Below are 14,170 nucleotides of genomic sequence, written 5' to 3'. Positions count from 1 at the left end.
CAGATTGTGTTTGTGCTATTTTTTTTTTTTTTTTCAAGCTCTGCAAACCAGGTTGCATGTGAACAACAGCTAGAAATTGCTGGATTCCTGTGTTTGTATGTGGAGTCACAAAATTTGACCAGATGGTCTGGAGAAAGATGGAGAGAGCGATTAGAGGGATGGAGGTTAATTAGAGAAGGCTCTTTCTGCTGGTTCTCTGGATGGGAACACATTTTTTTTTCTGTGTAACTAGGTTAAGAAAGAAGGCAAAAGCTTCGCCCCCAGAGTATTCCCTCTAATTGGGGTCAGGCGGTGTGAGGCTGGTGTGCATGGTTTCTAAATGCACCAGGATGGAGCCCTGTTTGGAAGTGACTGTATTTTGTGGGTGGGTGATCACACCACGGTGTAGTAGGGGGGAAAATAAGGAACTCTTGCTCTGCTGAAGCGTCTTTGACCATGAAGGCACTGAACTCCTGGAATCTCATTTATGTATGCAAAGCATTTGGGGGCATAATGTCGTCTTTCAAAAGAACAAGAACAGTAACGCAGCAGTCCCTGTTCTTACCAGGCAGTCTTTACAGTTTATTGGAAGCCTAGCAAGCTAATACTATTAGCTCCTCTCTTCTTGCTTAATAAAATCCATTTCTGTCTATTTTTTTCCTCTCCCCAGGAGGTCCAGCGCTCCACAGTCGACTTAAAAATCACCGCAGAACATTCCAATCATCCTGACAACAAGCACAAAAACAGATACATCAACATTGTAGCCTGTGAGTCGGCTGTGAAATCTGATTAGAACGTCTGCCGCTGTGGGATTCAACAATGTTTTTATGCCAGGTTTTCATCCTCTTCATAATAAAAAATAAAAACGTCCATGCCTCCTTCTTACTTTCTTCAGATGACCACAGCAGGGTGAAATTGCGAGCTTTGGCAGGAAAAGATGCCAAACATTCGGATTACATCAACGCCAACTATGTGGATGTGAGTTTTATTTTTTATTTTTTTTTTTTTAATTTCATTTCAATCATGGCTACTTTAGATTTTTTTTTATTATTAATGCAGGTTTCAGTTTGGTTATGCATGAGCTGTGAAAGAATCATTGCCACTGCCGAACACCATGTGGCAGTTTTATTCAGGATGTCAAGCAAAGTGTCAGAGCCGCAAAATTGTATCCGGCTTGTATTTCTGATATCAAATCGGCCACGTATTTCTTCTAGTTCGTGGGAATAATGTATTATAAGGATTGCATTTTATCAGCAAATAATCCCATTTCAGGGCTACAACCGTCCCAGGGCTTATATCGCTGCTCAGGGTCCTCTCAAGTCGACGTTCGAGGACTTCTGGAGGATGGTGTGGGAGCAGAACACAGGAATCATTGTCATGATCACCAACCTGGTGGAAAAAGGGAGGGTAAGGTCACCCCATCCGCTCCCACGCCAGAGAGACGTCCTGGCTCTCAGACGTGCAATGCTCACGCTGCTGTTTGGCTCTCGTGTTTTTTTGTTTTTTTGTTTTTTGTTTTTTCCAGAGGAAATGCGACCAGTACTGGCCAACGGAGAGCAGCGAGCAGTACGGAAACATCGTGGTGACGCTGAAGAGCACTAAAGTGCACGCCTGCTATACTCTGCGCCGGTTTCTCATAAGGAATACGAAAGTTAAAAAGGTAACTCGGTGCAGAACGAAACATGTAACCTTTCTGTCGCTAAAGATTTAAGTGTTCTTTTTTTTTCCTTAGAAGACTGATAGAGATGCATAAATGTCTTGAATGCAAAGGTTATCTGTTATTCAATTCATAAGAAATGGCAGTATTTCCTCTTTTATTGCTGCAATTAACTTTTAGTATCTATACTATTCTATTGAATTTATTTGTTAAATTGCTTTTCTGCCTTTTTATTTTTTTTAATTGTTCATTGAATTCTGCAGATTTTACTTTTTTAAAATGTATTCCTTTTTTAATGTATTATTTTATAAATGTATCTAAATCTATATTCAAAGGCAACTTTTTAAATTTTTTTAATTTCTCCGTGCACGCCGCCCCGCCTGCCCTCGCCTGGATTCTTTTAGCTGATGACTGCTTTGCATCTCTCTTTTACATTTCTGTATGATTTATCGCTGCTCGTCTATCCCTCAGCCTCAGAGTGCACAGATAAATACAGAAGGAAGGCTTTATCTAATTATTTCTGAAGCTTTTGTTGGCTTATTGGTTGAAGTGCTATTTATACATCTCTGCCTGTCTTACTTCTGCCAAGGAGGTGCTTTGTTCTGTTTTTGTTTGCCGAGTTGTTTAAAAGATGAGGAAACACTGTGCATGAAAATGTGACTGGTGGTGGGACACACTACATCAGGAGTGATCCATTTTTTTTTTTTTTACCTGAACTTTTTCTTCAAGTTCAGATTTGATGTTTATTTTTTGACGTTTATTTTTTGACCATTTAGTTTTGCGGATATAATCCATTCCTCCATCTATCCATTCATGCGTCATTCTATTAATTTGTTCATCCATTTGTCCTCCCATGCATTTATCTGTCTGTCCATCCGTTCAAACTGTTGTCTATTCATCCATGCATCCATTCATTACAGCTCTGAGGGCATTATTAGCAGACACAGATTGCATGAACTTTACCACCACAATGCACGATCATAATAAGCAGATTAAACTATTCCTATTGAGCTAAATATGTTAATAATAAAAATAAATATTATTATTATTATTATTAAACTATTCTGGCTCCATTCAGGCTGTTTAACTCGCATGTTTTCATACTTCAGGGTCAGAAGGGGAACCAGAAAGGGAAGCTTAATGAACGCATCGTGATCCAGTATCACTACACTCAGTGGCCTGACATGGGAGTACCGGAGTACACCCTCCCTGTCCTCACTTTCATCAACCGCTCCTCAGCGGCTCGTACTGCAGACATGGGTCCCGTCCTGGTGCACTGCAGGTACAGCCTCAGCGCCGAGCTCCAGGGCTGATCGAGCGATCCAGATGGGCAGTCAGACCCATTAATGATGATTTGCTTTTTAATCTCTCCCTCTGAACGTCCACTCACACCACTTTGCGCTCTGCTCTTCAGTGCAGGGGTCGGGCGCACGGGAACGTACATCGTCATCGACAGCATGCTGCAACAAATCAAGGACAAAAGCACAGCCAGTGTCCTGGATTTTCTCAAACATATACGCACACAACGCAACTACCTTGTCCAGACCGAGGTAAGGTGGCCGGACTTGTCTGGGAAGTCTGGAAAACCGGATTTCTCCCCTTTAAAGGTCAGCTGTGATTTAAGATGGGAGAGCAGTTATGAAGTTTATTCAGTTTGATACTCAGAGCTCAGGTAAAGGTCACGCTCGCTGCAATTTTCAGTGCACTGCAGAGTTCAAGCGTTTACACACTCGCCATAATACCGATGGCCGTATTACACCGGAGGTGGCCCACTCTGGCTCTTCTCGGGCTGAACGCTGCACTGCTCAAATCATGGACTCTTACAGCTTGAGCAAAATGGAAGACGGGCTGCAGGAAAAAAATAAATAAATAAAACAGCACACCGTAAATCCACAATATGAATTTACACTGATTGATCTGAAATTTTCTTTTAATATTTTTTTTTTTATATGTGTAGAGAAATGTAAATCTTAAATTAAAGTCTAAAAAAATTGTATTGTTTCATTTTCCTCTCCAAAAAATGTCTAGAAGGTCTTCACAACTGTCTCGTGATTCATATGAAGCCTTTTAAATATTTTATCACCCCAACTGTACAATTACCCCTTATAAATGACAATGAAGCAGTCAATAATAAAGCTGTGAAAATATATTAGCTCTTCACGTATCTCAGAGAGGATGACAGGTTCAAGTGACCAGTAATTTCAACATTAACTTCCTTTAATAGCCTTTTTAACTAAGTCCTTAATAAGTGTTTTATATAACATCCCGTAGCTGTACGGTAACTTGCCTGTTTTTTTCTTCTTGCTCGTGGTTTTTTGTTTAGTGTTTGCTTTTGTTTTGTTTGTTTTGATGCTTTGAGCAAAAAGGCCCAATAACCGACAGAGAAAAAACAAACTTTGAGTCTAGCGTACTCACCAATTCACATCTACTTCAATCTGATTTCTATTGAAGGACTAGGAGTTAGTCGATGTGTACGTGGCTTTCTGGACCTCAACTTTTCTATTGGTTCTAAAAACGCAATATTTTTTTGTGCTCATTCAGCCGTTAAGGTTTTGTTCCAAAGCTTTGGTAAAGGTGCGTCCCCAGAACCCAATCCTACTAGCCGTGCGGTCTGGGATACGCACGTCTCTGGAGCTTAGACTGCGATAGAAATCAGTGAAATGAAACCGAAACGGCAATAACACCGTCTCGTTGTTTTCATAGCAGTTAAAAGCCACTCCAAACTCAGGTGCACGTCGAGTTGATTTAAAATGAACTGTGCCGATCCAAATTTGGATTACAACTTGTCATCTACAGGGATTATTTATTGCATTTTCATAGCTGCTAAACTCTGAAACTGCATTGAAACCGCTTCTACTTTTCAGGCAGTTTGTAACAATCCACAGAGATTTAATTGTTAAACCCTGTAAGATCTCTCTTGTTGTTACAACACAGCAGCTTATGCAGCAGTCATCCAAACTAAAATCAATGATTAACAACCCTGAGTAGTTGTGGTTGCTTTAGTTTGTATCTTAGGCCACAAACAGAAAGTATGTGTTCAAACTTTACTAGTTAGAATCTCCTGAAAATGCTGTAATAAGAGCGTTTCTGTACCTACAGAGACCCTTGAAAGCAAAAGTGCACGCTTTCCGTTAGATTGGTGGATTTTTTTTTTTTTTTTTCGATTGTGAAACACTGATATTCAGCACGGGTGGCTGGTTTTAGATGATGTGTTGGCAAAACAAAACAAAAAACTGAACTCTGGTCATGCAATTTAAAGTAAACACCAAATATGACTTGCACAGGAGGATAAACTGGATGAAGAAAAACGCTGGAAATATTGAACTAACGAAACATCTTCAGCCTCCTTCACATGAGAAAAATCCACCTTTAGTTCACAGTTCACCAAAAACACTCTAACTTCCTGCTTTTGGATAGATTTTCAACCTACATTTGCCCCAGAGGCAAAAAAAAAAAATATCATTCTAGAATCCTAGAAAGGTTCTTCAGTTTAATTGCATCTTAACATTAACCCTGACTTCATGAGGATTTATATACAATTTAGCAAATTACTTTTTGGTCACTACAGCAAGGGGGGGGGAAATAATCATTTGCATCAATAGATTTGACTTTAAATTACACAGTTCTGAAATTGTACGTTTCTGAAACCTTGTTATATTTTAATACCTGAAACCCACCTGTGTCTACGTTCTCATAAAACAACCAGCTGCCTTATCGTTCACTGAAGTAATCATGCGGTAATTCGTCATATCTTTGGTTTGTCCACGAGTGGTTGTTACAAGTCGAGACCAAAAAGTGTTATAAAAATATATGATGATACATTAAGTTGCCTAACAAACAAGGCATATATTACTTTTGACCTACGCCGTAGAAACTTACATTTAGAAACCTAAAATTAATAGAGAAAGAACCTGTTACTGAGTAACTTCCTTTCCTTTCAGGAGCAGTATGTTTTCATCCACGACGCGCTGATGGAGGCCATCCTCAGCAGAGAGACGGAGGTGCCGGCCTGGAAGCTGCACGGCTACGTCAGCGGCATCCTGACGCCTAACTCGACCGGCCGCACACGGCTGGAGAAGCAATTCAGGGTGAGTGGAAGCAGCCGGCGCTGTCTCCCCATCAGCCGGATCTGAGGTGGTCCGCTGATCACAAACTTAATAGCAACACGCTCGACGGCTTTCCTGCTGCCAGACCGAAAGTGACTTTGATGTTAGCTTCATAAAGTCATGTCTGTCACCTCAGCTGCGTTACGCAAAGTTTGATGAATGTTTCATCAAGCTCTTTCAACATCAAGAGAGCAAAGAAAATAATTGCTCACATAAAGTCACTTATATCTCAGTTTCCACACTTGTCATTAAAATAGAAGCGGCGCTGTTAATTTTCGAGCGGTGTGTGTGTGCGTGTGGGTGTGTGTGTGTGTGTGTGCGTGTGGGTGTGTGTGTGTGTGTGTGTGTGTGTGTGTGTGTGTCATTCCTCGTGCTTGCTCTGGACTTCCTTTGACTTCCAGAGCCAAAACCTGATATTTAATTTTTATTTTATTTTTTTTCTCCTCCCAGCTGCTGAGTCAGTGCAACACACGCTTCGTCGAGTGCTTCAGCGCTCACAAAGACTGCAACAAGGAGAAGAACCGCAACTCCTCAGTTGTTCCCTGTGAGTATTTACCGCAGCATCCTCACTCTGGACCCCGGAGGCTGAGCAAATAACCAATCACGTCACTCCGTGATGCACATTTATTTCCTTTATCAGCCTGTGAATTATTAAGACAATTCCTGCTCCAAATTTAGAATCCATTTCCATAATCCTATAAGTTAATCTTTCTGTGCATTCTCAGCGCCCTGTCAGGAGAAAAAGGAGGTACTTGTTGCTATGGCAACAGCAAGGCCTGATAATGAATGTGTGCATTATCAGCGGGCGTGATATAAAAGACGCTTGGGTTGGGATTTAAAGCTTGTTTTTTTTTTTTTTTTCTCCCTCTCTGTGCCTCAACAGCGGAAAGAGCAAGGGTTGGACTCACCACCCTTCCTGGCATGAAAGGAACAGATTACATTAATGCATCCTACATAATGGTACAGTGTTGACAATTAATGAGTTGCTTTTCTGTATCCTGAGCCATTAAGCTTCAGCTGGAGAAAATGATGGGTTGAGCAAAAGGCTAACCGTTCCACCTCTGTCTACTCAGGGCTACTACAGAAGTAATGAGTTCATTATTACCCAGCATCCTTTGCCCCACACCACCACAGACTTCTGGAGGATGATTTGGGACCACAATGCTCAGATTATCGTCATGCTGCCTGACAACCAGGGGCTGGTGAGTGAGTGAGCGGCCGTGAAAAATAGAATCATTTAAGCGTTTGTGCGGAGAAGGAATGCTGATGAATAATTAGCGGAGGATTTAAATAACGCGCGCGTCACCGCTCTCCCCTCAGGCCGAGGATGAATTTGTTTACTGGCCGAGCCGAGAAGAGGCCATGAACTGCATCGCCTTCACCGTAACTCTCATCAGCAAGGACAGACTGTGCCTCTCCAATGAGGAGCAAATCATCATCCACGACTTCATCTTGGAGGCCACGCAGGTACCTGCTAAACCCTGATAATCGCTAATGAGGAGTTGTTCAGTCGCTGCGAGTGGAAGCTTTAATTAAAATCGTCGAGTCGAGGTTCCCACAGCCTGGAACTCTCTGGAAAAGTGGAATTTTATAAATCCAATTTTCCATTCTTAAAAAAGTATTTTGACCCTTTTGTATATCTTAAACATCCATTGTCCTTCTGCAGGTTCCGTATTAAAATCTGACTGAAGAAGAAACATCTGCTGTACATTTATAGTACAGCATTGCATTTAAAGTTCAGAATTTGGCAAAAAAAAATAAAAAATCAATCAATAAATAAATAATGCATCTGATAAAATATTTCTGTTGGACATGAAGTAAATGTGTGAAACGTCGTCTTCTGTTCCCATCAGGATGATTATGTTCTGGAGGTGAGACACTTTCAGTGCCCCAAATGGCCAAACCCGGACGCCCCTCTCAGCAGCACCTTCGAGCTCATCAATGTCATCAAGGAGGAAGCCATGACTCGAGATGGCCCCACCATTGTGCATGATGAGTACGTTCCCTTTTCCTCCCAAAGTTTAGAGACGACGGCGTTTTTAGGGGGAAGCGTTTTGTCCGGGGAAATAAAGAGTCTGCTTAATTTTAATAAAGATATTGATCCTACCTGCCGTTTTAAGTTTGTGTCTTGGATTAGAGTGAAGCAAATTATCTTCTTTTAATTTCTGGGGGTTTAGCACAAGTAGGATTAAGATTAAAGGCAATGCAGTAAATACTGAGTGCTTTCCGTACCTCTGGGTTTTAAAGTCCTTAAGCGTACACCAGCACTTATCATTTTAATGCCCCATAATGAAGAAAAAAAAAAAAAAAAGCCTAAAACTCTTGTAGATTCCCAGCTGATGTCCCTCCTACATGCATCAGTGTCTGCAGCATCTCATCTGCCATTAATGGGACATGTCTCCCAGTCTGTCTGCAGCTCATTAAATTATTTTCAGAAGTCGTGACGGAATAAATAACACTGCATCCTTCGCTCACCTCACTTACACTGGATCGCGAACAGAAAGTGGTCAGAGCCCTGACATGAAATTTAAAACCCGACGTCGCTGTTTGAAGCGAGGGACACCCGGCGTAACCCTGTTGAGGAACACTCGGCAGCTGTCGCCATCTCACAGAGAACGTCTCCTTCCAGGTGTGGAGCCGTGTCAGCGGGCATGCTCTGCGCCCTCACCACGCTGTCCCAGCAGCTGGAAAGCGAGGGCGTCGTCGACATCTATCAGGTGGCCAAGATGATCAATCTCATGAGGCCGGGGGTCTTCACTGACATAGTAAGTTTGACAAACGGAAACCTTCTGTTGTTTCCTCTCTTACTAACCGTGTCGGGGGGATTGTTTCTGGACACAGTCGTTTGTGAAGCTGCTGGGCTTGTTCAAGCCTGTTCTGCTGCCCCCAAGTGGCCAAATAACCATTTCATGTGGTCTGATAAAGACTTAAAGCCCCACTGTGACTAATACAAGCTATGTTTAACATATGTATTTGTCTTTTCTGGGCCACTGTAACCTAACAGTAAAGCACTTGTAAATTGTCCAGTAGTTTCTACACACATGAATATTAAGGCTAATTTCTTTTAGATACAACATCTTGTGGGGGTTAAAAGCTGCCGTCTGAATTTTTCTTACTTTGTTCTGTGCTGAGATTATCAGCGACAGACCAGCTAGGAAGGCACGTGGGAGCAAAATGATGTGGTGTTTTCGTATTTTTCACAAATAAAAGCACGACATATGTATTCAGCCCTTATTACTGTACTAAACGGAGATACCATCCAGTTATTCCAGCCGTGGCCGGATGTTTGCTGACTAAATTGTCCACCTGTATGTGATCTAACCTCACACAAACACAGCTGCTCTGTGAAGGCCTCAGAGGTTTGAGGAAGGCAGCTGATAAAGTTGTGGAGAGGTTTAAAACAGAATTATGTTTTTTTTTTTTTTTTTAAACAATATCCCAAGCGGTTTCCAGCATGTCACAGGTCACTGTTAAATCCATCTTTTGAAAATGAAATATGAGGGTTGCTCACGTGGAAACTTTCTGCAGAGATCCACAGTTCAGGTGTGAGAATCTCATGCTCAACTCAACATAACCTTTATAAAAAAAAAATAAAGAGTACCAAGACAAAAGCAATTGCCATAATGATGAAGTTCAGTTTGAAGTTCCCACAGGTCAGGAAGGGTGGCGCTGCTCACTACCCATCACTTTGAAACACTGCCGTGGCAGCATCATGCCGTGGGAGGCTTTCCTTTAGGGGACATGAAAAAAAAAAAAAAAAGAGTTGACAAATGCAGGGCACAAAATCCAGAAAGAACATCTCTGGGTCTACAAAAGAGGACACCGACTCCAAACATCAGAGTCAGAGAGGGGATGGTTCAGATCAAAGCATGTTCATGTGTGAGAATGGCCCAGTCAGTGTCCCGACCTAAATTCAATTAGGAATCTCTGGCATGACTTGAAAACTGGTATTTATAGACTCTCTTCATCCACTCTGTTTGAACTGTTCTGCAGAGAAAGAACGTGGAAAATGTCTGTTTCTGGATGTAGAAGACACCCAGAACACCTGGCACAGCAATCAGAGCTAAACATTCATCCACAAAATGAAGAATGTACAAATAGACTATATGAGATTTATTTATCATGAGCTACTTTATGCCTTGTTTGATTTTTGCGCTGCTTATGATTTCTGCTAACGTCTCACATGTGCGGCTGCAGCCACTGTGGGTTATTCTTAAACAGACGTTATTTGCCAGCGGAGCAAAAGCAGTTCGATTAGTCTTGTTTGTGCAGACCACCTGGTGATCGGAGCAGGAGCCCGGCCCAAAGGTCTCAGAAAAACCGTCTGCTGATCCTCAACATGAGAATCAATCAAGAAGTGAGGCTTCTCACCCTGGAGATCACGGAGCTAAGAGAGCAAAAATTGAGGTTACTGTAGGCTGTGGCGACTGATAGGGGGCCTAACCTCTGTGTCTTCGCGGTCAGACAGTGTTACTTAGGAGAGAGACGCTTTTCAGAGTAAAAGTCCAGTTTAAATCAAACCCTGGACACGTTGAGTGCTCTGAGCAAGGGACCGCGTCTTGTTAACTTTTTTATATTTCTGTTTGTTTGCACAGGAGCAGTACCAGTACCTTTACAAAGCCATGCTGAGCCTGGTCAGCAACAGAGAGTGCAGCCTGAGTCCCACTCACACGGACACTAACGGGGTGGTGGTGATTGCGGACGAGTCGGACCCTGCGGAGAGCATGGAGTCGCTCGTCTGAGGACATTCCTGCAGGCACTTAATTTGTAAAAAAAAAACAAACAGGAAAAAAAAAAAAAACACCAATCCAAGAACTTTTCTGAGGCCTTTTTGCCAGACTATTGATTAAACGAATAACCTTATTACTTTTTATACTGATAAAAAGGTTTTTTGATATTTATGTTTTGTTTTTTTTTTTCGGTCCTTTATTTCTTGTCTTTAATGTTCTCCTGCTGAGCGTTTGCACCTGTTTAAGTTGACATGAGGAAAAAGCAGCTCTGTCCACTTTGCACTAAACTATCAGTGTTACTGCCTACACCCAGCGAGTGGAACAAAACCTCGGGGTGCGGGGGGTCGGGGAGGGGGGTTTCGGACCGCATCGAGACAAAACCTGAAGCATGAAGACCAGGATGAGTTGAGGCGATCCACCTAAAGTAAAGTCTTAAACCACTTCATCACACCGTTTCATAGCCCAGCATGTATTTTTATTATTTTTATTTTATTATTTTTTTTTTGGTTACAGTTTTCAGGCTCCACCCCTCTTTTTACCATGTGAACAGACTTTCAGCTGCTTCTACATAAATGTCCCAAAATCTCACTGCTGTCCTGTAAAATGTACTTATGGCTTTTTTTTTTTTTTTTTTGTTAAAATGTGTTGCAACATCTAATGTGAACATTTATTGCTTTTTGCAGGGATTTATATTGTTGTATTGTTTTGTAATATATATATATATATATACATATATATATTATCTTTAATAGCCCTGTTATGTTTATTTCTGTACTACTAGATCCATATTCCTGAAGGAGGTTGTGTAGCTTGTCATGTATGGCCTGCGAATCTCCAGCCTGATATTATTTTTGAAAGCTTTTGTTGTTGCTTCTCTAACCTCAGCAAGTCACAGCTCAGCGGTTAACATGCGTATCTGTACCGACACGACGCAATGCCTAAAAGAAAACACACAAAAACAAAACAAAACAAAAAAAAAAGATTCACTCTGCACAAAGTTTTTCATGTTTTATTTTGAAGCGTTTTGTCGCAGTGTAATTCGAATCTGTTCCCGGCACTGATCAACAAGCGGAGTCATTTTAAAATCAAGGTGAAAACAAATTTATTTGTTTTTTTGTTGGGTTTTAGCAAAAACTTTCCACATCACTTTCATTTGATCAAAGGCATTTTTGGGGGCTTGTTGATACCTCTGATTGTTTTTCCTGCCAAGCTGCTATGAGTCACTGACTTCTCCACATTGTGTTGCTTTTAAGGACATTCCTGCAGAAATTCAACTGCAGCAACACTTGATAGTTTTGTTTGAGTTTACTGAGGACGAGCATCTTCACTTGATCCTCCTGTGAAGATTTAATTCAGTGCCTTGGAAGTCATCCCAGTCTCTAACTGGTCCATTTATTCTAGCAAAAATGTTACCATGAAATTCTGTATTTTTACCTATAATTTGCCATGTTACTTAGGCTTAAATCCAGAGCCAGCCTGAGGCATAAGCAAACTAAGCTGCTGCAAACATTCTCCAACTCTGTAGGATCCCCCAAGAGCTTTTTTTTTTTTTTTTTTTTTTTTTCACACTTAATAAATCTCAACCATTATTTTCTTGTTGTTTGGTGTTGACAAGAACAAGAAGTTTTAAATCTGCTATGCTCTTTTTAAAATAGTAGATTGCTTAAACTGAGTAAATAGGACCTTTAAATGATTTAGATTTTAAAGGAATGATAATGGTATGTTTATAAATAGGACAGAAACAAATATTTTTCTCACACATTCAAATGTTTTAGATCAACAGACAAGGGTAGGTTTAGTAAATACAAAATGCAGTTTTCAACTAATTATTACATTTATTAAGGGAACGAGCCCTGCATCCAAATCATCATGAAACAGAAATTGCCATAACTGGTTGAGACATCCTTGGTGGCAGAAACTACCATCAGATGGTTGCATTAACTGGAAATCACTCTTTTTTATACTTTGGGGATTTTATTTATTTATTTTATTTTTTGCATAATCAATTTATTTCATATGCATTTTAGAATTTTAAAAACCACGAACAAACTACCTACCTGCTTACGGTCATGGCGCAGCATCTCAATTTAATTTAGGCCCAGACTTTGACTGGACTTCTCCAAAATGTTATTTTTGTTCAGGACTGCTCTTTATTGTTGAACCATGAACACTGATCTTAAGCATCTGCCAAGCTTTAGATGGTAAAGTTTCTTCTGTCATGTCCTGGATGAGATGCTGATGTTAAGGTCTTGGAGTAAATTTGGCATAAACACTCTCTGGAGTTCAGTGGAGTTCTGGAAAGTTAGTTTGTAACCCTTTCCAGACAGACAGATATCAATGTCTTTGTTTCACTTCTGTTTCTGAGGATCTTTACATTGGGGCATGATGCATTGCTTTGTATGATCATTTAACCTACTTGTTACTAAATAGGTTCTATTTAAGTGATTCTTCAGGATATCCTTTTCCCTTAACAAAATAAATCATTACTTGAAAGCTGTTTTTTTTTTTTTTTTTTTTTCACTTTAGTCTGGAAACTTTTCTCCAGTATTAAAATTTATTTGACGATCTGCAATGTTCAACTACGATAGAAGAAATGTGTAAGGAAAGAATGCTTTTTCAAACCACTCATGATGGTTTATACTGACTGGTAGGTTAAATTAAGAGTTACTAAATTAATATTTGCCTGTGGCCCCATTGAACTTTGGGTCCAACTTGCTTATATAGTGACATATTTGGACTTTTTTTTTTCAGTCAATGGCCATAAATGTTTGATTATGCATCCAAATTTAATCGCATAAAGAAAATACTCTTTGCTGTTGTTCAACTTTTCAATAATTTATAGAATTTATTTTCACCTTGACATAAGCGTCTGCTGATCAGTGTCTCATTTAAATAAAAAAAACAACAAAAAAAAGAACTCTGTGAATAAATAAAACACGAGAAAAAAAAAAGTAATAATCCAAGGGAGGTGAAAACTTTTCTATAGACACTGTACTTTCCTTCTTGGTGGGTTGATGCTTTATTTGTAACCAAAGATGTGGTTCCAGTTTGCGACATGTTAAGTGGTTTTGTCCTAAAATCTATTTAACCGACGAGCGTTTGAAATCAAATTGTTCCGTACAGATTTTCCAGTGTCAGAGGTGTGAATTTTAACCAGAGTTTAAGCATGTTTCTGTTCGAGCCTCAGGAACTTGCCTTCCGGAGAAATTTTACTTTTGTGATGCTTTCCTCACTCTAGTAAACAAGGTTACAAATTCAAACTGTAAAATTGTATTTTATCCAGGCCGAAATTCCGTCTCTGCGTTATTTTGTGGCTATAATTATAATCCCTTTTCAACCCTGAACTTGAGTCTGTGGTTTATTCGTGTGTATTTTTTTATTTTATGAAATCTCTAAAGAAAAAGAATAATAATACTTCACTTTCAAAATGCCAGTGAAGCCCTCATGCTCCAAACTACTTTTGGAACAAATTTTATTACCTTTCATTTCTCCTAGAAATGTATTCTCTTAATGTCTGCAAAGAAATCCCTTCTGGGATTTTGACAGGATCTTCCTGACATTTACTTTGTGGTCCGGGGAGGCGGAGTTGGCTCATTTCGGCTTGGTCAGTGGTTTAATCTATTTAGAAATTATAAATGTTCTCTTCCATCATGTCATGTTTGTATTTCAGTATCTTCCTTTATTACTCTGGTATCATG

The 14,170-nt window shown here is 40.2% G+C and overlaps 1 protein-coding gene across 1 annotated transcript in view; it reads left to right on the top strand.

Moving 5' to 3' along the window:
- The window catches only part of ca16b (carbonic anhydrase XVI b), a 156,170-nt gene extending 142,354 nt beyond the window's left edge, over positions 1 to 13,816 (top strand). Inside the window, exons 16-29 of the mRNA XM_014988115.2 lie at positions 650 to 746; positions 875 to 957; positions 1,252 to 1,386; positions 1,505 to 1,639; positions 2,746 to 2,918; positions 3,051 to 3,186; positions 5,578 to 5,724; positions 6,193 to 6,286; positions 6,626 to 6,702; positions 6,816 to 6,944; positions 7,063 to 7,209; positions 7,596 to 7,738; positions 8,372 to 8,507; positions 10,338 to 13,816. Of these exons, the coding sequence (XP_014843601.1) occupies positions 650 to 746; positions 875 to 957; positions 1,252 to 1,386; positions 1,505 to 1,639; positions 2,746 to 2,918; positions 3,051 to 3,186; positions 5,578 to 5,724; positions 6,193 to 6,286; positions 6,626 to 6,702; positions 6,816 to 6,944; positions 7,063 to 7,209; positions 7,596 to 7,738; positions 8,372 to 8,507; positions 10,338 to 10,484 (1,779 nt within the window). The 3' untranslated portion in view covers positions 10,485 to 13,816. The remainder of the gene's footprint in view (positions 1 to 649; positions 747 to 874; positions 958 to 1,251; positions 1,387 to 1,504; positions 1,640 to 2,745; positions 2,919 to 3,050; positions 3,187 to 5,577; positions 5,725 to 6,192; positions 6,287 to 6,625; positions 6,703 to 6,815; positions 6,945 to 7,062; positions 7,210 to 7,595; positions 7,739 to 8,371; positions 8,508 to 10,337) is intronic.
- Positions 13,817 to 14,170: the final 354 nt, after the last annotated feature.

The sequence above is a fragment of the Poecilia mexicana genome, unplaced genomic scaffold (genome assembly GCF_051168715.1).
Source record: "Poecilia mexicana isolate PSO_F unplaced genomic scaffold, ASM5116871v1 scaffold_5, whole genome shotgun sequence".
NCBI classification, from domain to species: Eukaryota; Metazoa; Chordata; class Actinopteri; order Cyprinodontiformes; family Poeciliidae; genus Poecilia; species Poecilia mexicana.
This window is presented reverse-complemented; position numbering and strand designations above follow the sequence as displayed.